The sequence below is a fragment of the Protobothrops mucrosquamatus genome, unplaced genomic scaffold, assembly GCF_001527695.2.
Source record: "Protobothrops mucrosquamatus isolate PMUCROS unplaced genomic scaffold, P.Mucros_1.0 scaffold21, whole genome shotgun sequence".
NCBI classification, from domain to species: Eukaryota; Metazoa; Chordata; class Lepidosauria; order Squamata; family Viperidae; genus Protobothrops; species Protobothrops mucrosquamatus.
In genome coordinates, this window is record NW_015386406.1 from 1,195,848 (window position 1) to 1,218,017 (window position 22,170).

The following is a 22,170-nucleotide window of genomic DNA, read 5'->3' on the forward strand; positions in this document are numbered from 1 at the left end:
AGGAATGGCAGCAGGCCTCATGAATTGATGACATGTTATCTTGACCTTTGGGAGTCCAGTATCTCTATCATGCTGGTCTCTTACAGAGGCAACAGAGAATGCAGCCAAAGGTACTTCCTTTTCCTTTACTCATTAGAAACTTTTTTTTTAGTATTTTGCCTACCACTGAGAAACTTGCCCATCTTGAAAGGAGAAAAATATTGCTCAAGTAATAAATTGTGGGTTTTTATGCAGTGGAAACATTATGAGGTAAAGACAAATTATAACATGAATAAAAGAATACATTGTGTGGGCAACTTATTTTCTGTTGTAGTTGAAACTTTCTGATTACCAATCCTACTTAGATTTATTTCTTTTACCAACATTCTAGAATCATCAGTTGGTAGCAGTTGTCCAGGATCAGGTCCTAGTTCACCATGTAATGGTCCTACAAGAAATACAGAAAATGAAACATCAGTATTGCCATTGAATTCCCAAGCTGAGGTAAGAAAATAATTGTTTTATGTATCTGGTATTTGGATTACTGCACTAATCTTAAAATGACAAAAACTGCAACCAGTACAAAATGCACTGCTTAAGTAGTTATGGGTACCAGGTGATTTATCATGTACAATTCAGGGAAGTGATTGTCACCTTTAAAGTCCTTTGTGGTTTTTCCAGTCCACTCTGCCTATCCTTTTAAATCTGCAAAATAAAGTTCTCTCTGGGCTGCTAGCTGTAGCCAGTGTCATCTTCAGAGATCTCAGGTTTGGATGTTCTCAACTGGCCTCCCACTCCTCTTTGGAACAGCACTCCCTCCAATCTAAGAGTGGCTTCAATTGCACAGGTAGTCCTTGACTTACGACCACAATTAAGCTCAAAATTTCTGTTGTTAAGTGAGACATTTGTTAAATGAATTTTACCCCATTTTATGACCTTTCTTGTCACAGTTTTTAAGTGAATCACCACAGTTGTTAAATTAATAACAAAGTTGTTGAATGAATCTGGCTTCCCCATTGACTTTGCTTCTCAAAAGGTCAAAAAAGGTGATCACATGAACATAGGATATTGCAACTGTCAATAATGTGAACCAGTTGCCAAGGATCTGAATTTTGATAGGGATGCTGCAATGGTCGTAAGTGTGAAAGTGGTCATAAGTCATTTATGGCTGTTGTAACTTTGAACAGTCACTAAATGAAGTTGTAAGTCAAGGACTACCTGGATTTGTAATTACATACATTTGTAATTTTCCATTAAGATCTGATTTTTTTCCAGTGGATCAAACTTTGGATCTGAAGGATTGTTTCTGTCCCTCCTGGGGGAGTGATTGTATATATAGGTCAGTGATGGCGAACCTTTTAGAGACCAAGTGCCCAAAATGCAACCCAAAACCCACTTATTTATTGCCGGGTGCCAGGTGGGCGTGGCTCACTGGGTGGACGTGGCTATGGTGGTCCTGGCAGGTTGGGTGGGTGTGGACAAGGTGGGTGTGATCACCTTGATGTTGTTCGTGGGGAGGGATGCCTGTGGGGGCCGGGCAGGGTTGGGGGAGATCCAGGGGGTCTCTGGCAGGTGGGGCAGTGGGCAGGAGGCTCGTCCTGCTGGGTGAAGCAAGGCAAGGTGAAGCAGGGCGGGGGTGCCATTGTTACAGAGCAAGGTGAGGCCGGGGCGGCTGCTGCCTGACACCATTGGCCCCTGCGCACAGAGGCCAGTGAGCGCATGGGTGCTGGGATGCATCCGGCCATGTGGGACCTTGGCGAGTTAGCGGGTGGCTGGTTGAAGAGGGATGGTTGCCATCTTCGGGGCATGGCACGCGTGCCCACAGGGAGGGCTCTGAGTGCCGCCTCTGGCACGCGTGCCATAGGTTCGCCACCACTGATATAGTTATGATTGTTTCTTGGGACTTGGGAAAACTAAATTGTTTAATTCTTGTGTTTTAATTTTTAATCTTATTACTGTTTTGTAAGTTTAAGTATCAGAAAAATCAAACATGATTGGAAGAACATGTATGTATGTGTGAATGGATGGATAATGCCTTTTGCTGGATATCTGTGGACTCCTTGTCCAATATTTAAATGTAGGTAAATGATCTTATTGATAGATAATAAGAAAATCAGTGGTGAATCTTCGGAGAAATCAATCCAGGTAATCACTAGCATGATTTTCCATAATTTCTAGGGTGAAGTAGTGGCAAATGCTTATTGAATATTCAAGCACAGCAGAACAACTATATCCCTTAGCAACTCCCTAAGATTGCCATCTTCTGGTTTTGATGCTACTAACTGCTCCAAAACTGTCCTATACTCTGGGGGCAGATACATGTGTAAAAATTAATATCTAAAATATTGGGATGTCAAAACAGTCTTTCTTTAATGATTAAAATAAACATATTTTAGCCTCAGATATACTCTGTTGCTTTTCTCTAAACATTGACACGATGGGAGAAAAATGAAACTTAAAATTTTCCAGAAATTTAAAATCCAAGGATGTAAATATTTAATTATGTATACAAGAAGATGATCAGTTTTAAACAATTTTACTGGTATCCTGAGTAATATTATGGTATATTGTAATAAAATATTTCTGATACAAAAATAAGTCACAATTGACCAGAAACTTATTAAAGAATATATATTCCTTGATTCTCACGTCTTAAAGCATATACATTTTTAGAAGCTTACCTGCAAAACATAACAATATATATTCAGATGTAGACATGTGCAATCTAAATAACTTTGATTTAAAACAGTTTAGGTTTTTTTATTTTATTTTACTGAATTGTCTGGTCAAGTGCAGAGTGATCAAGCAATGTTTATTTGAGAACAGGAAAATAATTTATTTGGTTCTTTGGAAAGTTAGCTTAATAGTAGATTTATTTTGAAATGTAGTCTGCTAGTTCCTTTATATAAAATAATTATGAAAAAAAACTCCCATTACATTATAATTTTCACTAACAAATCATAATATTTTTCCTAATATTCATTTATAGGTCTCAAAATATGTTGTACAGTTAATAATTTACATTCAAATTTAGTATTACATTACAAGTTTCAGTCTATTCTCTCAGCTTAATTCAGAAACAACATAATATTTATTAGCTTTCTTGACCAGCATGCAATAAAGGTTCATTTGTTTTCTGAGGTTTCATCCTAGTTGATAATGTTGGCACAGGTCTCTTGCATATACCCTACATTTGCCAATTATTTCACTCTTATGAATTGTATTTCATTACTCAAACAAATTTTGCACATCCCCAGTGTTCAGTAAAAACTTTGATATTTGTCTGGTAAAAAGTTAATGTTTATTTATTTGAATATTACATCCCATAATATTTAGATACTGTTTAAGATATCTAGTAACGTATTATCATTTCCCACTCCCCAAAAGAAAAAATGCTTTATTACAAACTATGCAGGTACAGTTGGTAGAATAAAATCAACTTTCAAATTAAATTTACATTGCATATAAACCTAAATAAGATCTTAAAGAACTGATGAAAGGCCACCTACTATGCTAATCTAGCCTTTTAGGGAAGGGACAGTTTAGATATGGCCACTGAGGCAGCCTTTTCATTCCACCCCCCAATTAACCACATTTCTATAGTTGTTTGTGTGCAATTAGGATGAAAGATGTTTATTAGCAACTGGACTACCAAATGTTGGTTGAATAATTTAAGATAATTTGGAATTATCAATATCCTTTGCTGGGAGAACTATTTTAGAAAAGAATAGAGTTGTAAGTTGCTCTGCAAAGCTAATGCAAAGCAGATTCTTGCTCTGTAGCTTTTACAAATGTAAAACTAGAATGAGAAAGAGAGAATCAGAAAGTACTTGATACTACATGCATCAAATATTGATCAGAAGGCAAGAGATCAATTTGATGTGCTTTATTCATTTTATTAGAATTATCTGTAAATATTAGAAACTTCCCTCAAAATTTGGAAAATACTATGAATTGAACCTGAGATTTGTTGCATGCAATCATATATTCCTTCTCATGTAAATTAAATTATCAAAAAATAAACTTACATCTTTTTTTCAAAAATTAAATGATATGCTAACAACAAAGCAATCTAGTGACATTTCCCATTCTGCTGAATGGATGGGGATTACCAAATTCTTCTATGAGTGAAATTAAAGGGGGATACCTAAGCCTCCTTGGCATGGAGGCATTTTCTGTATTGGTGAAACACCTCTTTATATGCAGAAGATTGTAAAATAAATGCCTAACATTTCCATTAAAAAGAATAGGCAGACACTTGATAAGCAAGAATTGGGAAGCTGATATATTTTTGTTAACCATCAGGCAAACTATTTAAAATAATTCTTAAATATATGATTGTATTAATTATAATTGTATTTAGCTGCATTCTGGACTTGGACTCATACATCAAAGAAATTTATAAAAGCTTAATTTAAAAAACTATTTTCCTGTAAAATCTATTGTTTAGCATGCAATTGCATATCTTGCATTATGTTGATTTCTACTAAATTCATTAAAAAAAGGAAGAAATGGAAAAAACATTTGCAAGATTGCAACCTGTGAAATCTTTTGATGGAAAAAAATAGCATAAGGGAAAGTAATTTGTCAGATAGAAAGCTAAAGGGATAATTCTTCAGGTCATTGGCAGGACACTAACCTCTGAAGACTGTGAAGCCCAGTTCAGTCTCCAACAGTGACTTTTTCTAATAACGAATTAATTGTATGTGTGAACTCTGATCCAAGGCCAGGCGTGTGACCTCTTCACACTGATAAGTAGCTTCTTTTTGGCCCAGAACAATCCCCTTCCCTAAAAGGTTACATTGATAGCTAACATGTGGTGTTTTTGAGTCATAAAGCTCTTCATAAGATTCCAGGAAGTTAAAAATATAGAATCTCAAAATACACTAATCCATACAGCAGTACTTTCAACACAGAAAGTTTAATTCAGATAAGAAAATAATGCTGCATCATCTGTTAATTCTTCAGCACTAATGCCTTCTGAAAAGATTCTGCTATATGTTTCATCATATTAAGCAATAAAATGGAAGAGACTTTGTCCACTATAATTAAGAAATAGGTTCTTATAATCTATGTCTTTTAAAACATATTGGAATAGGGAAAAACATGTTTGCAGATTTTAAAAAGAATATTTTGGGTGAATATTAAAACAAACTAATTTATTATTATATTATATTGTATTATTTATTCTGCTGTTGAAATCTTAATTAGGGAATAAGGCCATCATTTAATGGCTAAAACATATGATGTGCATGCAGAAGATCTGTGATACCTGTAAAAAAGGATTTTGATGTAAAATATTATATACCTGCTGCTGAAGAAGTAAGAGGTAAGAGGTGAGAGAAGAGTAACCTCTATTCAGCAAGGGATCTGCTTTAATGTAAAGATTTTTCTATGTTCCATTGTGTTTTAAATATATATTGGTTGTATGGAAATATTTTCAATCTGTTTATTCATATATTGTGTTAGGATAGTTGGATTATGTCAGTTTCATGTTTACAGCATTTTAAACAAAGTGAAGTTAGGTTTTTTTTAAGCATTTATTTATTTCAAGTGGAAGTGTTGATTTCAATTGACTATCAAAAATATGCATATTATAAAATAAGTTGCAGAAACATAATTGTTTATGATAATAGAAATAGCTCTCACAGTTCTAGTTTAGGTGCATGCATCCACATCATTAAATTATTCTGATTGTAGAAATGCCTATAAATAGAAAAATCAATTCTTGTCTAATCTTATCCCAATGTTCTATTATTATATTTTATATAATTTTGTAATATTATATGTTATATAATTTCTATAGATCAGAGTTATACTTATTTAAATATGTAGCTATTTACTATAATTAAAACATCCTATCTGTTTACAATTGTACTGAGAACACTCGAGGAACTAGGGAATGTTCTATAGAGAAGGTGTAAAAATTATATGTAGACCCATGTATCCTAACCATACGTGTTCAATGGCCTCACTAATTGAGAAGAAACTGGTCTCAAAGTGCTTGACTTTTTAGAACAAACTGGTTACTTTAAATCTTGCAGTACAACAATCCTAATTCCCTTGGATTTTGGTATCTGTTTTACATAACCTTCCATTTCAGCTCCCCAAATAGAAAATGCTTCAATATTTAAATGCAACTAGAGAAACAACAGATTTTATTGAAGTATTCTGTTTGTTTGCTGTAGCTAATTATGTGGTTTTTTTTAAATTAAGAACTGCATAAGAATTTCATTTTAGATTTATTTTTTTAATGGCAACTCCTCTAAGATCAGGAAGATAGTATGTACATCAAGAAAAAACTTTTTAAAGGTTTTCACCATAGGCCAGGGGTGTCAAACTGCCGGCCCGTGGGCCAGTTGCATCATACGGAAGCCGCACCCACCCCAGCTCCGGCAATGCAAAAAAAGGCACGATACATTGCAATACATCACATGACATGGCGAGTTTGACACCCATGCCATAGGCCATATATGCTATGTGTAGAGGATAAACATCCAGTCATGAGTCCATGGTTAAAACTTGTGGGAGAATCTGACTTGGCAATGTAAAGCATATCAGATGGGAATGAAAGAAGGTTCTATATATCAAGCCAAATAATTGACCCATCTTATTATTATTTTTATTGAGAAATAGTAGTATTCAAGTACAGGCAGGATTTCGAAGAGGTAGAGGAACTAGAGATCAAATTGCCAACATACGCTGAATCATGGAGAAAGCTAGGGAGTTCCAGAAAAACATCTACTTCTGCTTCATTGATTATGCTAAAGCCTTTGATTGTGTGGATCACAACAAATTGTGGCAAGTTCTTAAAGCGATTGGAGTACCAGACCATCTTATTTGTCTCTTGACAAACCTACATGCGGGTCAAGAAGTAACAGTGAGAACTGGACACGGAACCACTGATTGGTTCAAAATTGGGAAAGGAGTCCGGCAAGGCTGTATTCTGTCGCCCTGCCTATTTAACTTATATGCAGAGCACATCATGAGAAAGGCAGGGCTAGATGAATCAAAAGTTGGAATTAAGATTGCTAGAAGAAATATTAACAAACTAAGATATGCAGACGATACCACTCTAATGGCAGAAAGTGATGTGGGTGAAGAAGGAGAGTGCAAAAGTTGTCTTGACACTCAACATTAAGAAAACCAAGATCATGGCATCCAGCCCTCTCAATTCCTGACAAATAGATGGGGAATAAATGGAGGTAGTGACAGATTTTATCTTCCTGGGCTCCAAGATCACCACAGATGGGGACTGCAGCCAAGAAATTAAAAGACCTTGCTCCTGGGGAGAAAAGCTATGGCAAATCTAGACAACATCCTAAAAAGCACAGAGAACAAAAGTACATATAGTCAAGGCCATGGTTTTCCCAGTTGCAATGTATGGCTGTGAAAGTTGGACCATAAGAAAGGCTGAGCACCAAAGAATTGAGGCCTTTGAACTATGGTGCTGGAGAATATTCCTGCGAGTCCCCTGGACTGCAAGGCAATCAAACCGGTCAGTCCTAGAGGAGATCAACCCTGACTGCCCTTTAGAAGGCCAGATCCTGAAGTTGAAACTCAAGTACTTTAGCCACCTAATGAGAAGGAAGGACTCACTGGAGAAGAGCCTAATGCTGGGAAAGATTGAGGGCAATAGAAGAATAGAAGAAGGGGACGACAGAGAATGAGGTGGCTGGATGGAGTCACTGAAGCAGTGGACGTGAGCTTAAATGGACTCCAGAAGATGGTAGTGGACAGAAAGGCCTGGAGGAACTTTGTCCATGGGGTCGCAATGGGTCGGACATGACTTCGCAACTAACAACAAATATTCAAGGATCCCATCATAAATATTTCCATGCCCTACATAAGTATGGTAGGGATTGAACTTGTGATATTTTGAATCAGTATGTGCTTTACCATGGAGCCACAACCCTTGCCTAAAATGCATGTAATAGTAATTAGTCTGAAGTTCTTCACTGTACAGAATATTCTCATTGGGCCTGACATTTTGTGGCTTCTTCTGATCTGTATTAACCAAGTTGTGTGACATTTCCTGGACTGACCACAGAGAATAACCATTTATTCCACCAGATATTGCAGTGCTGTTCTTTACACCATTTCAGAATAGCTATTATGAACCATTACTGGTGGGAAACTATGATTTCTTTTGAATTAAATACATACAAATTGAATAGTATCAAGTGTATTTTTATTGATTGAAAATGATTTTAATGATACACTTTAATGATACATGCAAGCTTTAAAGCTTAGTTTTAAATATCATTAATCATATATTTCTAAGATTTAGCATTTAAAAATCTATTAAATAATATGTGTAAAAGTATATACATCAATTGTTGTGAAATGTAAAGAAATATAGATTAAAATATTCATTACATAATGTTTTAAGTAAAAAACAGTTCAAAAGCTAATATACCACTTGCAGGCTTGCAACATCTATAAAATATAAACAACATTTCACAAAAAAATGTTATTCTATTTTATTTTCACGTGAACATGACTAAAATATTTTACACTGCTGCATGTTTTCAGTACAATTTTAATGGATGACCTATATAGATAATTTCTTTATGATGTCAATGATAGGTTTAGTCTCCAAACAAACTCTATAGGAAGGTTATGTTTTGGAATAACATCCTGTGTTTTTGTGCTGTTCAACTCTTTACTGATGGTCTGAGGTTGCATTGTATTAACTCTAGGTATTTTCCACCGTTAATTGATATCCCAGGTTTGTCCAGAGGAAAATCTACAGCTCCACACAACATGCTTGACAAGTTATTATATTTATTTTAGTCAAAGCTTGAGTGCACAGGATCCCTCATAGAGGTGGTCTATTATTGGAGTGCCATATGCTTTTTGTTTGGGAAGAAAGCAGTCACTGTGTCATACTGTTACAGAGAGTATTCTTTTTCAAGGATGTTGTTCCCCTGAGGACCATATCATGCCAGAGTTCCAGAGTCCAGTAAGACCTTTTGCAGTTCTTATTGTGTAAAAAAATCTGGGAGGGAGGAAAGAGTTAAACAATAACAACAAAAAAAGGTAATTCTAGAAGGTATAGTCGACCACATGTTGAAGAACATGAATATCAGAGAAGGAAAGGGTAAAACTAACATTTTCATTAAGAAAATGCAATAACCGTCAGAAAAGCAAGTTTCATGTTTTATCTGACATAGAGTGACTAACTACTTAGAAACTATTTAAATATAGTAAATATTGTGTTAAATCATGAAAAGGCATGTTATATTATCTTAGATATATAGGAAGAAAAATAGTAATAATTTATCTAATTTCAATATTTTGGATGATATCTGAAATTAAGGAGCCATACACCTTATGAGCCCTGTGGGATGAATTGGAACCAAATAACCAATGCATAATATATAAGCTTAGATAAATAGTGTTACCATTATAGATGAAGAAGTGGTGATTCCCAGATGTCAGGCTTGCAGTATTTATTATCCCCCAACCACATCCAGCATACCAGGTGCCATCAAAATACTTGGCAATTCTGCTGAGTTTTGCTGTGCCACGCAAATGAATGAACAAAAAGTAATTTGAAGATTAACCTATTAAATTATTACAGTCCAGATATACTGGAGATTAACTCTGAGTTTCTCCATTCCATGTTCTCCATTCCATGTTCCAATGGCTTAAAATTATTAGTCGTAATTGTGAAATTGTGTTCTTGAAGTTTTTCATTATCAGGATTTCAATGGAATACTACTAGTGTGAAAGAAAAAGCATTTCCTCTTGTTTGTTCAACAAAGACATAGAAATATTTTTTGCTAGCCAAACATGATCTTCTTTTTTAAAAAAATTTCCACAGGATATGGTTCCACAACATTGCATTCTCATCAATGAAGAATCAATGAACCTTTTGAATATCTATGCATCTCCTTCTTTACCTAACATCACTTTAGGACTCCCGGCAGTACAACCAACACTCACAGTAAGTGACTGGGTTAGGAGTACTTTTGCTGACTTTAATTAAGATACTCTCAAGGCGTTACTTCAAGGCAGAGTTAAAATAATACAGAATGATTTCAAATAAAAAAATATATATACTGTTGAAATAAAGAGTCTTTATTTTACATTTTCACTCAATAATTTTCTTGTTATTTCAACTAAAGAAACAAATTATCATAGATCTATTAATTTTCAACTTATGTATACCCAAAGGCAATTTAATTCTTTTGAACCCCACCTTTTGTATTTATCTTTTATCAACTTCTTTGTCTGACAATAAGTAAATTTGTGAAATTGATACAAATATGAAATGCTAAATTACAATAAGGGCTGAATATGCCTCTTTTACTTGCCATATCTCGATATTAAACATTAGCTTATGCTGTGGGAATAATAAAGTTTTTAAAACTGCTTTGTTCAGTTTTTAAATGTGTAATTTGGAAGTTTTCTTTTTTAATGTTGTCTTCATTTGCTCTGTAGGTGCCATCACCATTTGCAGAAAAACAAAAGAATGAGATGCAGTTAATCAAGCAAGGAGTGGCCATGTCTAGTCAGCCCAGGGGGACTATCAGTTCACTTTCAAGTCCTCAGTCCATTGTTCCAGAGGGAAAACCAAACTATAGCCATCAGGCTATCTTGCAACATTTGCTATTGAAGGAGAAAATGAGGCAGCAAAAACTTCTACCCACAGGTAATTATGAAAGAATTATTGGAAAAATGTTTGCTATTGAAGGAGAAAATGAGGCAGCAAAAACTTCTACCCACAGGTAATTATGAAAGAATTATTGGAAAAAGACTTTATTTGTAACCAAAAATTCAACTGTAGATAAAAATAGGAAGTTGCCTTGAACTAACCCAATATCTGCTATCTCAAGGATAAACAATCCTGAGTTAAGAGTTCACCTGCAAACCTTAAATTGCTTTTATGTTGCCCCTAAAACACACTCTGATCCAAATGGCCTAGTTTCTTCCCAAGTGTATATTTTTTCCCAGTTTTAGGCACAAAATAGAAGTAAATATATATATATCCCCAAGTCAAAGAACAGTCTCCAGATAATCTGGAACATATATTAATTGCCAGGATCAGTGGACTGGTTATTACAATCTTTTAGAAGAGATAGAAAGGATAGAAGTATGAAGTTTTTACATTTTATCCACCAGGATTCTGCTTTCATCAAACTCATTAACTGTTATATTCGGAATTGTTTAAAATATTAATGTAATCACTGTGTAAACATTTCTATCATTTCTAATTTATACTATATTAAATGTTACTTTTTTAAAAAAACAGAAATCTTAATACCGAATTCATAAATTGCTATTTTCTACTTTAGGCAAATTGGTTCTAGTTTGATTTAGACTGTCCAAATTATTGTATTGTCTTGTTGGTTTTATTCAGAAAATCAATTTAATTTGGACATCCAGATTTATGAACCATTTTATGCAAATTAATTTGAGCACTAAAAACAAGTGTGTATATGTACAGTCTCAATGATAAATCAAATTGCAGGTACTAAATTCTCTTCAGTTTGAAAAAACAATCACATTGGTGATTCAGATATCACACATGCCTAATTCTATATTCAATAAGCTCAATTTTATAAAAAATGGTAATGATAGTCTTACATTTCATTGGCTTTTTTTTATGAGAGTTATATTGTTGACCTGCAGGTACAGGGCCTCTTCATCCACAGTCACCATTGGCAACAAACGAAAGAATCTCACCTAGCCTAAGAGCTGCACATAAGTTACCTCGACACAGGCCACTGAACAGAACCCAGTCTGCTCCCCTCCCTCAAAGCACTTTGGCTCAACTTGTCATTCAACATCAGCATCAGCAGTTTCTGGAGAAGCAGAAACAGTATCAGCAGCAAATTCACATGAACAAAGTAAGATTTTATTTGATTGCAGTACATAACAGATATATAAATATGCATAATATACATATATTCAGGACAAAAAATAGCTAGGTATAAGTTCAGTTTACAGTAGGGGTGCTTTTACACAATTTTTTAAAAAAATATTGCCAAGTATTAGATTTTCTGTGAGTGTGATTTATACAACAGTATGGTGGCTTAATGAATAAAAATATTAACACATCTTTTCTGCAACCTCACTTTTCTGTCTGCAAGTGCTTTTGAAAGCAGAGCAGAACTTAATTAACCATAACTTTCTATTTCATCTAAACTAGAAAATTACAGTTATAAGTATTGGAACAAGTCAGGATTTCAAATCACATTAGTGGGAGAATTCTGCTTTATATTCATGCATGCAAGAAGGGAGAATGGGAATAGCAGCATGAAATCCAAGGCTAATTTATAGTTGATAATTGATAGTTCATACATAGTCTATATATTTTCTAAACAGGCAATTATGCATAATGTTACACAACAGAAACAGTTATTTTAATTTACAACAACATGGCACAAAACTAAAATCTGGAAATTAGTAAGTATTCCCATTCTAAAATGTAGGAACTTATTGGCACTGCATTTTAGGCCTATACAATTTTTGTTACAATTAAAAAGAATCTAAGTACTTAATGATCAGAATATAATTATTCATATCATCATTTATCTGTTGTATGATCATTTTATGTTATATTCTTAGAATGATAGAATATTTTTAATGTATTTTATACATCTACTTCATATGTTTATTCTCGTAGGAATTTATTCTAGAACTCCTGAGTACAATTTTTTTTCTCTAATTGTGATAGTAGATATAATCATATGTCAAAAATAATTTCAAAATATGTTACATCCATCTCATTAGGTATTTTTTCCCCCTTGAGCTGCAGAATCTTTAGGTTGCCTTCCATTCCTATTCCATGTTCTTAAAATTCCCAATCAAATTAGAAACACAGCCTGAAGTTTAACTATATAGTTTGTGCAGTGGTTTGATTATTAAATCTCATTTTAATTAGGAAAAATGAAGACTAGAGAACTTCAAAGTTTAGATCTGATCCTGCATGTTAACCCTTCTCAACTTGAGTGTTTTGATTATTCAATTTCAACTCTACTGGGCTTTTCATTTACTATGTGTTCCATATGTTTAATCAAGATGGCATCTTGAAGCTCCCAGGTTTTCAATATATTTTGCCATCATGCAGTTGCTTGAAAAAAAGCAATATTTTATTACTGTTTGAAAGACAGAATCTCTCTGATATTTATCTCCAGGAATACAGCATAATGATTAGCTGCATTTCATGTTTTTTTTCCATAAAAACTATTGTTTTCTTATGTTTTCAGGCATGTTATTATTTCTGTTATATTACTCCCTTAAGATCATTATCATCATCATCCAAACCATTGTACGATAAAAACTTCTTCACTGAAGGTTTTGGCCTGCAATGTAACTAATCATGTTAGTCTACTGAAAGGTAATAGATACCTAACAGTTTCCTCATCAAGAGCTGAAAGAGAGTGACTGACCCAAACTTATATAGATTGCTTCTATACCTAAGTAAAGACTAGAATATGAATCTTCCCAGTCCTAATCCAGTACTTTAACCACTATATCACATAGGCACTCATAGCCATATACAGCCATCTAGAAATGCAACATAGTCTGCCAAATACAAAATAATATCTCCTGATTTTTATAATTCTAAACAGGAAGCCAAGGTAGTTGGTCTGCCATGTTTAGATGCCGTACAATTCATAGTCAATAAGCTACAATTATATCACAATTGAAAGTATAGTATATTGAAAAACATATTTTTAGTGCTATAGGAACCTCAGTGGGAAAGAAATGCATATAAAAGATTGGCATGTCTCGCCTGCCATTTATCATTAGGTTGAGACTTAATGGAGGTAATAGAAGAACTGGGGGGAAAATCCTAGTCAGAACAGCTCCCCCATGATGTTATATGGAGTATGCAACAAAAATTCATTTTATTGTATGTCAATTAGTGTATATTCAAAGTGACAATAAAATTATTATTCTATTCTATATGGAGTTGTGATTAAGGGATTTAGCCAGTTTAGAACTTTTTCAGAACCTCTTAAAACAAGTGTGGAATGTCACCAACAAAACAAGCAGTGGCTGTGTTCTAATAATGAAGCTTACAATAATAATAATGATAATGGAGTTGGAAGGGACCTTGGAGGTCTTCTAGTCCAACCCTCTGCTCATGCAAAAAAAAAAACATGTACCATTTCAGACAAATGGTTGTCCAGTCTCTTCTTAAAAACTTCCAGCCTTGGAGCATTCACAATTTCTAGAGGCAGAATGTTCCACTGATTAATTATTCTAACTGTCAGGAAATATTTCCTTAGTTCTAGGTTGCTTCTCTCTTTGATTAATGTCCATCCATTGCTTCTTATCCTATCTTCAGGTGCTTTGGAGAATAGCCTGACTCTCTCTTCTTTGTGGCAACCCCTGAGATATTGGAACATTGCTATCATGACACTCCTAATTGTTCTCTTCATTAAACTAAACATACTTTAAGGACCTGCCTCAACTAGGTCTCCCAAGAAAGCAGAACTATTGAAACAGGCATTGTCTCAAAAGGAACTTTTTATTGAGAGTTAGTGATAGCAAGGAAGCAAAGCGAGGTCTAATGAAATAGTCCCCGCAAGCAGTATATCAAAAGCAGTATTTGTTACTTCTCCCCCCAGGGTCCCACTGTCCATTTGAATCTCGGCCAATCCACAGGTGGTATATTGTCTTGGTAATTGGCTCCTTTGGCGCACTCGTCAAGGTCTCTTTCGGTTTCGTTTCCTTCTGGCTCCAAGCACAAACCATCTTCCAGATAAGGGTGATGGTATTCGACTGCATTCCTTATCCTGGGGGAAGGGCAGTGTGGCATGGGCAAAGCAAAGCATATTGTATATCCCTGCAATGGGAGGCCCCAAAACATGGTTATAGAAGCATGTATAGGTTAGTTAGGATAGTAATATATTTCTTTGGGGATCTGACCTATACCCAATTCCAGCAACCATTCTTTATATGTTTTAGCTTCTAGTCCTTTAATCATCTTTCTTGCTCTTCTTTATACTCTTTCTAGAGTCTGAACATCTTTTTTACATCATGGTGATCAAAACTGGATTCAATATTCCAACTGTGGCCTTACCAAGGTGTTATAAAGTGGTATTAACACTTCACATGATCTTGATTCTATCCCTTTGTTAATGCAGCCCAATGTTCAAATTTGTCAAGATCCTTCTGTATCTTAAGCCTATCTTTTGGAATGTTGGCTATTCCTGCCAGCTTGGTGTCGTCTGCAGATTTGATGAGTTCCCTATCTATCCCCTCATCCAAACAATTGAAGATGTTGAAGAGCATTGGGCCCAGAACAGAGCCTGGGGCACACCACTACACACTTCCCTCCACGGAGATGCAGTTCCATTGAGGACCACACGCTGAGTATGGCTGGTCAGCCAGCTACAAATCCATTTGGTGGTGATGCTGTCTAACCCACATTTTTCTACCTTATCAAGTTGTAGGTTGTGGTCTACTTTACCAAATACCTTACTGAAGTCCAAGTAAATTATATCCACAGCATTCCTCTGGTCCACTAATTTTGTCACCTGGTCAAAGAATGCAATACGATTTGCCTGGCATGATCTGTTTTTGACAAACCCATGTTGGCTTTTGGTAATGACTTTTTTTGCCTCTAGGTCAGTGTTTCTCAACCTTGACAATTTTAAGGCATGTGGACTTCAACTCCCAGAATTCCACAGCCAGCAATGCTGGCTGTGGAATTCTGGGAGTTGAAGTCCACATGCCTTAAAATTGTCAAGGTTGAAAAACACTGCTCTAGGTGTTCGTTGATTCATTGCTTGATTATGTTTTCCCGAATCTTCCCAGGTATTGAGGTCAAGCTGATAGGTTTCCTGGATCCGCTTCCCCCCTTTTTTTTTTTGAAGATGGGAACTACATCAGCTCTTTTCCAGTCCTTTTCTATTAATAAAAATTGGGAAAACTATGTTACTATTGATTTCCCCCCTGTAAGAAAATATTTATATTTTTAATGTAAAAATAGTACTGGAGTCAATTATATTTCTTTATAATCAGTTCCAGATATAAACCAACACAGTGATTAGAGTGACAACTATAAAAACTAACAGAGGCCCAAAATACAGATTTCTCTGGAATAGTTCTACTATAAAAAGAAAAAAAACAAGTAAATTCCAGCAACAATTTAGCAATATTTCAGTTTAGTGAGAAAGAAAAAAAATCTCAGATAGTTTCTTCTGTCATTTGTCAGAGAACCAGGTTTTGATGTAGGAAACAATATCCCTTCTCATTGGAGGTTTATACCTATGGGATGCAATACAGCGACCTTCTCAAAACATTTCAGCTGAGATGCAAATTTTGACATCTCCTCTAGAAGTCAGCAGAGATCATGCCCTGACTTTCTGAAAAATGGATGTGTGGAAACCTGAACTCGGCTTCCTATTTAAAGATACTTTGCTGTTGCCAGATTTAATATAATTCTATCAAGATGACAGCTTGTTTCTCTGTAGAGTCCTTTGATCATAATTTTTAGAACTCCATTCTGCTCAATAAAAGGAACAGAATTCTGGCAGTTCCAGTTAAACAAATTGTCATAGATATCAAAAGACTGACACTGCAGCAGAGCTTTTACTGTTTCAAGTATCTCTGATGTAAAAGATGTCATTCCTATTCACACCATGTACACCAGAGTATTTTCAGTCATCGACCAGGTCCCATATTTGCTTCCTTCAGGAAGCAACTATTTCCCCCAAATAAACTTTCAAGCAGTCATTACTATAGTGCTTTACTACTTTAGTACCTAGCATTGGGAGGCATACGTTACGCCGCTTCTGCGCGAGCTGCATTGGCTGCCGGTGGCCTTCCGGGTGCGCTTCAAGGTGTTGGTTATTATCTTTAAAGCGCTCCATGGCACCGGACCTGGTTACCTTCGAGACCGCCTCCTGCCACAGATTACCCCCCACCGACCTGTACGCTCTCACAGAGTGGGTCTCCTCAGGGTGCCGTCGGCCAGGCAGTGCCGGCTGGNACTGGCCTAGGGGATTTTATAGGGGTTTTAATTACTTTTAATTGGACACTTTCAAATATTTCGTTTTAATTAAATTTTAACTAGGTGTAATATGTATTTATGTTAGCTTTTTATCATCTGTCAGCCGCCCTGAGTCCGAAAGGAGAAGGGCGGGATATAAATGCAATTAATAATAATAATAATAATAATAATAATAATACTGCCTTTGATCTAGGGCATAAAATCTAGTCAGGATGATTAATAACCATTAGTTGTTTTTTTAAAAACTGGTAGCCATCTTTATAGCTTATGATAGAAACTAGATGTACTGTGGAAAGATATATTTCTTTTTCATTTGCTAAAATCCACACCATTCAGTCTAGTGGCATCTATAAACTTTCACTCTTTTTGTCAGGATGATGAAAGCATTAACTTACCTCAAGTCCCAGCCCTTTCTATGTGTCATAACCTTTAGAAAAAAGTGAAGCTTCATAGCACTTTGCCTCTGACAGATAATTCTGATTCAGATTCATTTTCTCATAATGTGAGAAAAATAAAAAAAGTAATGTAACATTCTATCCAATTTCTTCCACATCACCACCTAATTTAAATTCTGTTATAACCTTTCTACCTACTCATTTTTTAAGCTACAAACTTTCATTGTTGTAAATTTCAAGTTGTATGTTCCCCTGAATTGACAGAACTAAGGATGGTTCTATAGATTTGAATGAAGGTATTTTTCCTTTTTTTTTCACAACAGCCACACACTGGATTGTATTCTCAGACAGTATTTATAGAATTTCAATATTCTTCTGATCTATTTCTATCCGTTCCAGATCACATGAAATTAAAAATTGTATTCTGATATCAACTAAAACTCATACATTGTCTGGAGAGGCAAAAAGATCTAGTCTAGATTGCTAAAAACTACTTCTGATCTCCTGAGGTTTCCCTCTTAGAGTTGACAACTATAAATTATTCACTTCTAATTATTAATCTATTCATCATTCAAAGGCAGTACATATACCTAATACCAAAGATCTGTTTTTTAAAAAATCCAGATTAATCAATTTCCCTATCAAGAGTACCTCATTTGTCTGAATTAACTACCAATTTGTTTGCCTTTGTCTATCTCAAACATCTGTCTGAGTTCTACAATGAATGAAATGTTGACCTGAGTTTCAGTCAAAGTTTGAGAGCACTTCAGCAAAACTTCTAGTACATCTACTCTTTGATAAGATACAAATATGAAATTGGAGAAATGTTTTATAATAAAATTCTTCAAGGACTATGTTCCTAATCTGACAACCTAGTCTTCCTATTGTCAGTCTAGAGCAAACATAAATCTGGAGGAGTCATTTATCACACACAAATAGTTGTTCTTGACTCAGCAGCTAAAGTTGCAACCTATGGAAAATGCCTTGAGCCACTTGCAGAAAATCCATCCTCAAGATTGTAACAACATTCATCTCTGTAGAGCTATCCCAAAGCCTTAGACTCAGCAGCTAAAGTTACAACCTATGGAAAATGCCTTGAGCCACTTGCAGAAAATCCATCCTCAAGATTGTAACAACATTCATCTCTGTAGAGCTATCCCAAAGCCTTAGAATGATATGTCGGATTCCTAATCCTTGCAATGAACTGGAGTCTTGCCATGTGGAATAGAACTCTTAATTGTAAAGATTATCAATAAATAATTGTTCCATCTTATAATTCACATGTTTCTTAATCACCTACACTAGATATTTTTGAGTTATTATAGCAAAATTTGCTTATTTTTTTTTATAAAATATTAATTTTTACTTAATGAAGACAATTTCTCTAAATGGATTTTATTCAGGTTGAAAAAAGAAAAATCTATATGTTTTCATTATTTAAATAAACAGCTGCTTACTGCCAGAAGTGATTAAATGCATGGATGGATCTGTACATAATATTGCTTTTAGCTAAACTGACTAGTATAAATTATGTCCCTTGGGAATTTATGTCATGTTTTTTGGAATACTTTGCAGAGAGCATGCAGCCTAATTTATCTCTACTGTCCTTTATTTTACTCCTATTAGTAGGTCTTTTTGTCCTTTGAATATCTATATGGCTATTTAATCTCAAGAACAGCAGGAAAGTTTATATTTTATGAAGGCTAACACTTGGGGGAAGAGTTTGGGAATGTTTATTTATGTACTGTACTGTTCTGCATTCAGTAGCCAGTTTACTTAGATTTTCATGTTGACTAAAACTGCTTGCTCTCCCACCCCCACCCCCCGGTTTAGATGGACATGCAAATTTCTTGTAATTTCTGGGATACAAAAAAATAAAAATGAAATTGTTCAGGTATTACTTATTAGAAGCTGATTTCTTTGGCATTTTAATAATTTGCAAACATCGGTTTGTGAAGAAAGAGATATAAATTTTAATCTAGTCATTAATTCAAATAGACTATACATTCTTAATTAAAGAAATATCTTTCTAGGTCAGGGGACTATAAGCAAATAGCTTGTACATTAGGATTTCTTTATATAATCCTTATATATTTGGACTTTTAAATAAATGATTACTTTATTGAAATTCAGGTTAAACACCAATTTTCCACCCACATAAAATAGGTAGTAAAACTTATTTTTAAGGATTAAATTTCAATATGTACAATTGCATATTTTAATCTATTCATTTCAAAGGCAATGTCTACCTCTTTTCAATTAAAAATATTAAAATAATTCAGATTAAGATTATGAATAAGATTCCAAATTCCTTAAATCTGGCTTGATTGCATATTATCTGTTCTACTTGATTCTATTTTTTCGCATTTTTCTTGTTAAAAAATTATTCAAAACAAATAACAGAAATAAACTTCATATAATTTTAAATTATTATATAATAGATATGTGCAACATTATAAATTATAATATACCTAAAGCTATTTGAGTGATTTTTAAAAATAATGTAATATTCATATTATGAGGTTATAAATAAAGAACAAGAAGCAAAGTATGAATTTAAGTATATGTGGGATGGATAAAAATATGGTTTCCAAATGTAGAAATATGTAGAGAGGAGAATATGTTTGGTGTGTGTGTGTGTGTGTGTGTGTGTGTGTGTGTGTGCGCTAAATTGCTTATGAGTGGCATTTTCAATTCACCTTCCCCAAACATATAATAGATGAAAAATATAATAGATGAAAAAGTTTTGATTCTTGTTCCAAATGTTGGATGTGTTGTGTATTGGACTGTCTGTATTATTGTTAAAAAGTGTTAAGAGCTAATGCCTAATGTCTACAACTAGAAGAATATGTATTTAATTGCTAGATTGGATATTACCAGGACTGTGATTGCTTCAGAAATGATAGATAAAGAGTACTTCAGGCTTTACATGATAATGGCACAGCACTTATTTATTGATGTTGCTTGACATTTTCAGTTTAACCAAGATTCAACTTTGCATATTTGTTTCAGGATATATGGAAGCCTGAAAAAAGTTGTGTAGCTTTAATAAGTGGTGCTAAGTGTGTTTGCAGAAGGTGCAGCCTCCTTATTCCAAATCAGTTTTGAAGATGCGAAGATCTTTATTGTTTGCTGATACAGTGTACCATTTTAAATTTTCTCACTTCAGTGTTAAGAGAGTGTTTATCAGTACTTAGCTACATATGTACTAGTACACATAACACAAATATCAAACAATAAAACGTAGCTTAACAGTTGGCCTCTTATAATGATTAGGAGGGTTTTTTCTTTTGGGCATCTGTTAAGAAAAATCTTTGTATGTTGTTTGTATCTGTTCTGTATGTTGAGTAAGATTTAAATAATAAACCTTGTATAATCTGTATCTGTGTATTTGCAGATATTGTGCATGAAAACAAGTATATTCTTTACATTGCCAATCCTACTTCAAATGCTGATGATGATGATGATTTTTAAAATCATTTGGAGGGTCATGATTTTTTTTCTCTTTACTGAGTGCCTCGAAATATAAATGCTAAAGTTTCTATGCTTTATGCTCAACTGTCAACCATATCTTAAAATTGTGTAAGTAGACAGCATTGGGGGTATTATTCAGTAGGAGCTGATGCCAATAACCTGACCTAGTCCATCACCTGCTATGTCCCACTATTAGTCATATCAGGCAAATTGAAGGCATGTAGACTTCCATCCTGAATGACAATTCCACACATCTTGTTGGAGTTTCCAAGATTAAGAAACACTGCTCTATCTTATGAATGTAGGATTTTGTTCTTTCCTAGAAACTGTCCAATGGCTTGGTTGGCCTCTTTGCACTCTTGATTCTGAAAGGTTTTTCCAGTTTTTTCTTTGTGCTTGCTTTGAGTTGTCAGTTTCTCAGTCCTTGACAGCTGCTAGGAGAGAAATAAAAGCATCCCTGATTCCTGGCCACTTCTGCAAAAATGAGGCTGATCTCCAATTGCTTCCTATTACAGCCATATGTTCCTCCCCCTGAATTTCTGATTGGGAGCTACAGACATCTTGTGACAATTGCTTGGAAAGGAAGTGGTTAGTTACATTTGGCGAAGCCGAAACATTATTTTTTTAAAAAAATCCAATGAAGGATATTTCAGCAGAAAAATGATCTAAATTTCTTTAGAACACACAACTGTTCTTGGGGAAATATTATTGTGGAGCTGGTGAAACAGACATTAGTACCTACTTTCTCTGTATGTGAGAGTATATTATATGTGCACATTCTGAAAATTCATTTGCATATATAAATATTTTTATGTAGGTTTACAAAAAAGCTTGGAATTTATTTCATATATCAGTACTAAAGTTGCTGTAAATGTGCTTTTTATGTGAACTATGCCAGATGTCATATGAGGGTTGCAACATCTGCCTTATCAGGTCTGCAAGAATAGCATTATAATGCATAACAGAAGAAGAAAAAAAAGATCCCGCTTTGAACTTGAAAGCATGCAGAAGGAGTACAGTGAGGAAATAAATATGTTTCCTAACTGCGCTGTAATCTGGATCTCATTGTGTCTTGGATTCTCTTTAAGGGTAACCCACCTGATGTCGAGCATTGGCATATCGAATGTTTTACAGATGGTCCAGCATCAGTGACTCATGTAGCTGTAGATGATTATCTGTCACACAGATGTTTTAGCTTGTATTTTTCAACTGGCCACTCAGCAGCAACCGTTTCTGGTGGCTCAGCAACAGATGTTTCAAATGTCTGAATATCTTGTCCATCCTGAAATTCAGCAGCTAGTTCCTTTACATATTTGATCCATTGCAGTAGTTTTGGAAGCA

At 34.7% G+C, this 22,170-nt stretch overlaps 1 protein-coding gene across 1 annotated transcript in view; it reads left to right on the plus strand.

The window, feature by feature from the left end:
- HDAC9 (histone deacetylase 9) overlaps positions 1 to 22,170 on the plus strand; it is a 237,649-nt gene that overhangs the window by 18,728 nt on the left and 196,751 nt on the right. Inside the window, exons 6-9 of the mRNA XM_015810790.1 lie at positions 371 to 483; positions 9,809 to 9,950; positions 10,448 to 10,639; positions 11,620 to 11,837. Of these exons, the coding sequence (XP_015666276.1) occupies positions 371 to 483; positions 9,809 to 9,950; positions 10,448 to 10,639; positions 11,620 to 11,837 (665 nt within the window). The remainder of the gene's footprint in view (positions 1 to 370; positions 484 to 9,808; positions 9,951 to 10,447; positions 10,640 to 11,619; positions 11,838 to 22,170) is intronic.